Here is an 8,863-nt window from a genome sequence, read left to right as displayed (position 1 = left end):
CAGTGTGTGAATGTATGGGTGGATGACTGGATATGTATTAATTCTTAGGGTTTGGTTTTGGTGTTCAGTGTTCTATTATTGGTGATTTATGACAGACTGGCGACCTGTCCAGGGTGTACCCCGCCTTTCGCCCTATGACAGCTGGGATAGGCTCCAGCGCCCCCCGCGACCCTGAAAAGGATAAGCGGAAGCGAATGGATGGATGGATGTTCTATTATTGGTAAAGCGCTATACAAATACAGACCATTTACCATATCTTAATATAAGATTAAAAAAACCCAGCAAATTCAACATTATGTCTCAGTTTTTCTACATGGTGAAGAAATGCTGCCATAATCAATGAAAGAAATCTGTCAGCATGACTCTTTGAGCTCAGATTGTAAGAAGTAATGTGTAAAGTCCCAAAATTTTGTTATTAAATTACTTTGGTGTATTGTGAATGGCCATGAGCGAGGGCCTTATTGGTAAAAAAAAAAAAAAAAGTTTTAAAAGTTATAAAAATACAGTTAAAAGTCCAACCTTTATAGCTTAAAGGCGGTACGTATTTAAAATACAAAATATGAGTAACTGTCTTCCGTTACAGTTACCGTTTAAATAGGTGGTAATCAGAATACAGTTACTTTATTGAAATAAGTGGAATACACACCTGTTGTTTCCTGACTAATGTTAGGCTATCCCAGCTCTATCCCTTCTCCAATTTTGGTGATTAAATGCAGTTGGGTGCAGGTTTAGGTCAGTTGGAAGAGCATGCAATCCTATGGCACATGGCTGAGAGTGGCCTGCCTGGGCTCGAGTCTGACCCATGGCCTTTTTTTTCCATCTGGGATTAATACAGTTTCTCTGATTCTGATTGTCAGAAACTCAAACAAAACACACAATAGGAGGCTCTAATGTAAGCATCCTGTTAATGTTGGTGGCATCAGTTAGACAATGGACCCAGAGCCAGCAGTGCACGGGCAGGTATGCATTTCTTACTTGGAAATTCCGGAGAGAAATGGGATGGTCAAAACTTCAGTATCTACGATGTACTATTGGTGTGTGAATTTTATTACTATTTATGAAGGCTACTCGTCACCAGACTTCCTGAGAATGCTATAGTTGGAACTGCAGTGTACTTGATGACATCACAGCTCCAGAGTTTTTATTGCCATTCCCTCTTAATTTAACTGTTTTAACTAAAAAATTACACATGATGTAGTAGATTTCTTTAAGAAAAAAAAAAAGATAATTCAAAAATTCGCTTTTACATATCATGTGTTTCATAATGTCTAATAAGCTTTGTACAGTTGAGCACAATCACTACGTGACAGAAACACTTAAGTTTAAGTCTTAAAAGGTAAAGCCTAATCTCTCTTAATAAAAATATTATACATGTTTGCCTGAATAAAAACAGACAAGTGAGAAGTTAGAACGCTTTTATTTTCATTTTAGTAAACACTCAAAACTTACAATAGAGAGCTGGGGTTTGGAATAGAGTTTAACAAATATTTAAAATATAATCCGATCCTTTTTGGAGTAGCCTTCAGGATCTCCATGTGTTAACATAGTGTTTTTAGATTTGATGGATAGCATTAACAACCTGCTAGCTGCAAATAATCATGTGCAGTTTCACATGATTGTTAACAGACAAAAAGAAAACATTTTACTGATACAGAAATAGTTTTCTATACAAGCACTGCAAAAAGTACAGCCTTACCTAATGTCCACATTACTGTTAGGCATTTTATATAAAGATTTAAATATCTAGTTGGTATTGGTATGGTTAGTAGCCTTCAGTAATAGTAATAAATCACATAATTCATGTCGTTGTAAAGAGCAAGACAATATATTAAGTAATCCAAAGTATTTAGAATACGTTACGCTCAAGGATTCAAGGATTCTTTAGTGTTATTCGCATCACATGTTTACATGAGGTGGAATGAAATTAGGTGCACACGGTCCTGGAGTGAAAGAAACAGAATAACCGAGAAACAATAAAAAGAAAACTGTGATGGTCCTGGGTCGGTGACCCAGCGTTTTGAGTTTATTGTTATTATTTTCTAGTTTCTTCTGATTTTGTATTAATTCTTAGGGTTTGGTTTTGGTGTTCAGTGTTCTATTATTCCTACCTGTGTTCTTCCCCCGCCCCCCGTGCTCTGTTCATGTCCCTGAGTTTGTGTTTGTAAAACAGTTTGTGAGTTTCCTGTTCTATTTTGAAGGTCTGTGTCTCGTTGTGTCTCATTAGGTTCAGCTGTGTTCCCCTCTGGTGTATCATTCCCTCATTACCTTGTGTGTATTTATAGTGTGTGCCTGCCTGTGTTCCTTGTTGCTCCGTCTGTGTAATTTGGTATTCCCTGCGTCTCTCCGCTCTCCTTTCTTCGTGCTTTCCCTGCGTGTCTCCCCGTGTCCTTATGTTTTCAGGTTTGTTTATTAGATTTCAAAGTCTAGGTCTAGGTTTTAGTTGCTCCCTGTTCCTTATTTCTTGGTTTGTACGTTGCTTTCACTACAAATACATGCCTACTCGCACCTCAGCCAGTACCTGCATTTTGGATCCTTGTCTCACTACACCACACGACTGCTGCCCCAGCTGTGACATTACGGAGTGACCACAAACATGGATCCAGCGGACTTTCCTGGGGAGAGTGATCTGGCGCAAGTCCTACGCCTGGTGGAATGGATAACCCACACCTCAAATACAAGAGCGAAGATTGTGGGAATGAATGCGATTGAGGCAATCCTCGAGGGAAATCCCCATCTCCACCAGGCCAGAGGATTCACAGATCTAATTGCCGATCTACATAAAGCCCAGGCGGCAGTGCAAACTCGGGAATTAGCAGACTTCGTCTGGCAGCAGCGGACAACGGCTGACATCTAAGCAGCTGGCTGTGGTGAGTCAAAGGGACATTTTTTACACCACTTCTGTCTTTGGGACTGTTTTTTCGGGGGCTCTGTGTTTTGGGACAGGGGAGAATAATGACTCTGATTTCCCCTCTTCACCAGCTTAACTTCCGCTAAAATCATCATTACAGTCAGCCACTCAGGCTTCCATTCAGTCAGTAGCCCAGCCTACACCTTTACCCTTAGCCCGGTCACCTGTTTAGCCATTAGCCTCACCAGTAGCACAGTTATCTCTTCAACTACCTGCCTCCTCATCTACTCATTCTTCTATTTTGTCACCTGTACAACCTTCGCTTTCACCTGCCTCTGTACAGGAAGCTATGGCAATACAACGCATTAAGGACTGTTTTTCTACCTCCCATACAGAGCAGAGAGACAAACATATTAACACTAAACTGGTTTCTCAAAAGCTGGCTTGTTCTGAAACTTTTACTCACTCCAGGCCTCAGCTGACTCTGGACCCCTGGAGGCTAAGGAGCCAGCTGAGGACTGTGCCCGGCTGTTGCTGCCTGAGCAGGGTCAGTGCTCTGCGCAGCAGTCTGCCTCATGTTTGCTGGAGGCCCCCGTGCCTGCTGGTTTTGCTTTGTGTGTGCCAGAGGCCCCCGTGCCTGCTGGTTTTGCTTTGTGTGCCAGAGGCTCACACTGGCTCACACTGGTTCTGTGACTGTTCTCGCTGGGGGGGTCCAAGGAACCGCTCCAGCCTCCTGCTTTTGCTGGGGGTCCAAGAAACCGCTTCAGCCTTCGGTCTTTCCTGGAGTGTCCGAAGAGCCGCTTTGGCCTTCGCTGGAGGGTCCGAGGGGCTGCTTCAGCCTTCATTCTTTGCTGGGGGGGCACGAAGATCCGCTCCCGCCTCCTAGTTTCGCTGGGGGGGTCCGAGGAGCCCGTCCGACTATCACCATCGCCTGAACAGTGTGGCCACCGCTGCCTTCCGCGCTGCCGGTCTCCGGATTTGTGTCGCCGCCGCTGCCTTCCGCACGGCCGGCTTTTAGATTTGTGTTGCCTCCACAACCTTCTGTGGGGCCGACCCCCTGAACTGTTTCACTCTGCCATGGACTCAGCCATGGATCTGGAAGGCTGAGTCTTTTAGCCATGTTTCTGTGAGACAGATTGAGTAACTTAACTCATTGAGTAACTTAATGGAATACATTACAAAATACATGTTGGGCCATGTATTCTGTAATCTGTAGTGGAATAATACATTTTGGAATACCTTCCCAACACTGGCTAGAACCCAGAATGATGTAAAGGTGAGTGTATGTTGACCCCAGCTCAGCAGCCAGAGCCTCTTCAACACACAATAAAGGCAGTGATGAGCAAGCGCATTTGTATGTGTTCATGTTTTTAAAAGTCACTGTGACATTCTCTCCTAAGTCTCTTTCAATTTTTCTTGTTTTGTCAGTTTTCATGTTCATGCATAAAAACTAAAAGATCATATGTGTCCTCATTAGTATCGGGATTTGTGTTTATGTATGGAAATAGTAATTATGTGACCATGGTCATTTATGGCTGTTTCCCAACAGTTGATCAGGTGTTCCGTTGAAGATTATCTGGTTCCACCTGATTCGTACTCTAAGCCATCGGCGGGAGAAACGGGCAGAACAATTACATTCTTTTCCACTAGCACTAGTATAACTATCTGCTCTAATTAAATAGGTTGCCAACTGCAGGTAAAACAGAAGAAGAAATTGCATAATAGTCATGCTGTGAGATTTGAAAAAAGTAGTCAATCTGACCTGGGTCCTGGAAAAAATTCTGACCCAGATGAAGGCCCTAGCATGAGTAGTGGCCAGAAGAAAGCAAGAAAGGTATACTGGGGACAAACAGAGCCTGGTGCGAGGAAAAAATTTTGATTGGTGGTGTGCCATGTGATTTTTCTTTTGTGAAATATGTGCGATGGCTCCAAAAGGTTAGGAAACACTAATTTATGGAGTCACATGAAAGTAATGTACAGAGTAGTATATCATGAATCGCCTTGAGGCGACTTTTGTTGTGATTTGGTGCTATATAAATAAAATTGAATTGAATTGAATATCAAATTACTTGTGAGTAATTAAGTACTTTATTTTTTATACATCAATCAAATAAAAACAGTTACCTCATACATATACGCACTGGTACATCACAAGACCAAATTTCCTCTGCTGATCGAAAATTCTCATCATCATTGTTGAGAGATTTTTGAGTTTTGTGATTATGCTTAGTTGTAGCTTCATTTAAAGGAAGAAGAGCTGTTGAATTGAAACTACCACACAGGAAAAGGGAGTGAAAACTGATGTGCAGAGGAATGCTGTAACAGACATACTACCTCCTTTGTTAACAGGCAGGCTAACGGTCTCTCTCTCATTATATGGGAATGTCTGAATTTCTATACATACATACTACCTCCTTTGTTAACAGGCAAGCTAACGGTCTCTTTCTCCTTTTGTGGAAATGTTTTTGCCACTCCTACTTCCCTGAAAGCTTGGGTTAAGTATAAATAAAGAAAGCTCTGAAAGCCCTGGGCGGTCTTTCCTCTGTCTCACATTTGTCCTGCACTCGTCTGGTGCAGGATGGATTGGACGGTGAGGGACGATCGTCCATGTGTGCACATGTATAAGATATCTTGAGTCTGAGTTCCTTTGCCTTCTACAATTTCTCTTCACAATCATGGTGATTTAAAAAATGAAGAAATGATAGGGGACAAGATTGCCTTCTAATTTGTGCTTAAGAGTTTAACCAAGCAGTTTTGGTACCTACATATAAACAAACAGCAAAGTGGAAAAAGAAAAGCTAAAATCAAAAATTCTGTTCGTCCTACACTCCAGTTCTCTTTATACTGAAAGATAAATACTCTACAACATTAGAGAGACATATGATCAGATAATCCCAAGATAGACCAGAAAGAACACCCTTTTAACAGTTTTTCAGGCTTTCTCATCAAACAATACACTCACTTGAAGTGCAGCCCTGGACAATGAAAAATGACAAAGCAGTACCCTGTGCAGTGAAATGCCACTGTTGTTCTTAGTCATAACACATTGTCAGGAGGTGCTATCAAGAATGAGTACAAGGGGAAATGAACTGATCATTTAGGTTTGCAGGATAAATAGTAAACCATGAAATAACATGATTTACTCATAATGTAAAAGTAGTGTCATGGTTCTGGGTCATCCGACCCAGCATTTTGAGTTTCTTGGGTTCTGGTGATTGTTATATATTATGATGATGGTTTAAGGTTCATTAGTTAGTCTTTAGTTTATTCTGTGTTCCTGGGTGATTGACTATGTTTAGTTTCTTGTCTGTTAGGTTCCCCTTGTGTTTTGGTCTCTCGTGTCTGTCATGTCATCTGTGTTTACGTGCCTTTCCCTGCATGTTTCCCAGGTCCCAGTAATGCCTTTGTGTTTTGTCTCCCTTTTCCCTTTACATTTTCCCTCCTTGTGTTTCATTCTGTCTCCCCTGTCTGTCATGTGCATTCATGTATGTTCTCCCCAGCCCGTCCTGTCTCTCTCTCCCCCTCAGTGTCTCGTCTTTCTTAATTACTTCCATGTTTCTCTCATTGTGTCACCTCCCTTTTTCTCCTCAGTCTGCCTTGTTCCCCTGTGTGTTCCTTCCTCTTATCCCTGTATCATGCCATGTATTTTGGTCTGCATCTTAGTGTTTCCGATTTTATTTTGACAGTCTTTTGTCTTGTGTTCAGCGTGTTCAGTTTTGCTTCCCCTGTTGTTATGTGTTCCCCTCTGTGTGTGTATTTAGCGTGTCAGATTCCCTCTGTTCATTGTCAAGTTGTCTGGTTGGGTTGTCTCACATTGTAATCCTTTTGTAAATAGTTTTGTTCTTATTCCTTTGTATTTGTATTAACTTTAGTTAATTAGTTTTTGCCTTAGTGACTTTCAGTCCATTTACCATTTTATCAATTGCAAGCGGCGAGGATTCTAACAAATCTTCATTAACTCTCCATCCTGTCTTCTATTCTCCACAGCTGCTGTGGATTACCTGGCTAAGAACGTCAATCTCTCCAATCAGCGCAGAATGAAGCTGGCTGACCACTCAGCTGTACTGGGACTGCTGCAAGTTGAGACAGGCCAAGCATACTAGTACTTTCCCAACATATTTAAACAGCAGTACACCGGGTCACCAGCACAACCCACACTGCCTGCTACAACTCGCATATTCCAGAGAGCATTTGTGAGTGTGTGCCACAAACTGAGTACAAATGTGACTGCTATTTAGGTTTTTTTAAACATTATTTTATATTGGTGGGTGAAAGACTGAATGATGCAGTTTTGCAAGCTTTAAGTATTCTTCATGGAAACAACCAAACTAACAATGAGGAAGTGTTAGGAACATACTTTTTGCACCAAATTTCAGGTGTGTCAAACTTTTTAGATAACTAGAAATTTGTTATAAGCAATTAAATGTGAATTAAAAGATAATCTGAATGTAATCTTTGAAATAAAATAACTTTTGTATAACCAGAATCACAGTGAGGAAATAATATCCAGTTATTCTAATGTTACTTCTGGTTCTTTGCAAAATGTTCCAAGTGAAACAGAATCACTCTGCTCTTACTGCAGTAGTTCAACAAATAAAAAAAGGTTGAATTACAGTAAAAATGTGAATGCAGAGCACATTTTTAGGATGAATTTAAAAAAATTTAAAAATAAAATGAATTTATGGCAATGTTTCAATGAATTGTTAAAACATACTGATCTATTGCCTGTTTACATTTAGGAAAGAACCCTTTGAGTTACACACAACAGCTGACTACCCTAAAAGTCCCTTGTAGTCTCTGTAAATCTTTGATTGATATGATTCTGGTTGTGTTGTCAAAAAACGTATAGACCATGAAAGCTACCTCGAGACTATGCATGCTGTATATCTGACCCAAACAGAATTTAAGCCACTGGATTCAACAAATATGTTGATTTTTCTCCTGTCTTAAAGAACACACTCATCAAGAAAGATTGATCCTTGTTGACCCTTTTTATTTATTTTTAATTTCTTCCATGTGAAGCCTGGACGACTTCACCAATATTGGTGAAGTCGTCCGATGCCTACTCTAAGGAGTCCTTCTTGCTGAACAACAGAACATGGAAAAAAAAGATGAATGAGACAATAAAACAAAATGTCATAATTTGTGCATGTGTTAAGTTTGTGAAGAAGAATAACATTTCTGTAGCAGATCTATATCAGATAATTCCTCACGGGATGACTTATTCTGAGCTCTGTTCATAGCTGAATTCCAAGGACACCAAGGTCAAAACTGAGTCTAACATGTACTCTGATTAACTGCCATCATTCACATCTGCATCAATCACTAGTTTCTATATTTATTTATTTCTCTTCATTGTGGTTCCTTTAGTATCTACTCTGTTCATATTTACCATATAAACAAAAAATGATCTTTGTAGAACCATATCTGCAACTATATTTCTACTAATTAACATCTTTTAACAAATGCTTGTCTTCAATACATTTTTTGTAAAGTAGAACAGTGGACTGTAAATGATATCAAACAGACTGCTGATTTTAAATACTACAAAATGTTGCTGATCCAAGCAATTTAGCACTCAGAATTTAAAATTTTGTATTATAACACTAAGGATTTTGCCAATAAATATATATTTCTGTAATGTCACCCACCCATTCCCATGCCTAAAAAAAGAAAAGAAAATGCTACATAACCCCAAGTAAGTTAGATCTGATAAACCTAAAGATCCAAGTAGTTTAAATATTTTGATTAAGATGGTGCATACTTTATTTATCACAAATTCGTAACTTCACGTACCTTTTAACAGTAGTTTCTAACTCATAACTTATTTTTAATTAAGTTCTTAAATGGGATTATACTAATACAGTGGGGCAAAAAAGTATTTAGTCAGCCACCGATTGTGCAAGTTCCCCCACTTAAAATGATGACAGAGGTCAGTAACTTGCACCAGAGGTACAAGGTAGGATTTGTAAAGAATTTATTCGTAAATCAGGGTGGAAAATAAGTATTTGGTCA

The 8,863-nt window shown here is 39.9% G+C and overlaps 1 protein-coding gene across 1 annotated transcript in view; it reads left to right on the top strand.

Moving 5' to 3' along the window:
• LOC102203428 (paired box protein Pax-7-like) overlaps positions 1-7,437 on the top strand; it is a 123,777-nt gene extending 116,340 nt beyond the window's left edge. The window contains exon 9 of the mRNA XM_013907773.1: positions 6,836-7,437. Within this exon, the coding sequence (XP_013763227.1) occupies positions 6,836-6,951 (116 nt within the window). The 3' untranslated portion in view covers positions 6,952-7,437. The remainder of the gene's footprint in view (positions 1-6,835) is intronic.
• Positions 7,438-8,863: the final 1,426 nt, after the last annotated feature.

This window comes from Pundamilia nyererei, unplaced genomic scaffold (assembly GCF_000239375.1).
Source record: "Pundamilia nyererei isolate P.nyererei 1_Seehausen unplaced genomic scaffold, PunNye1.0 scaffold00517, whole genome shotgun sequence".
NCBI classification, from domain to species: domain Eukaryota; kingdom Metazoa; phylum Chordata; class Actinopteri; order Cichliformes; family Cichlidae; genus Pundamilia; species Pundamilia nyererei.
This window is presented reverse-complemented; position numbering and strand designations above follow the sequence as displayed.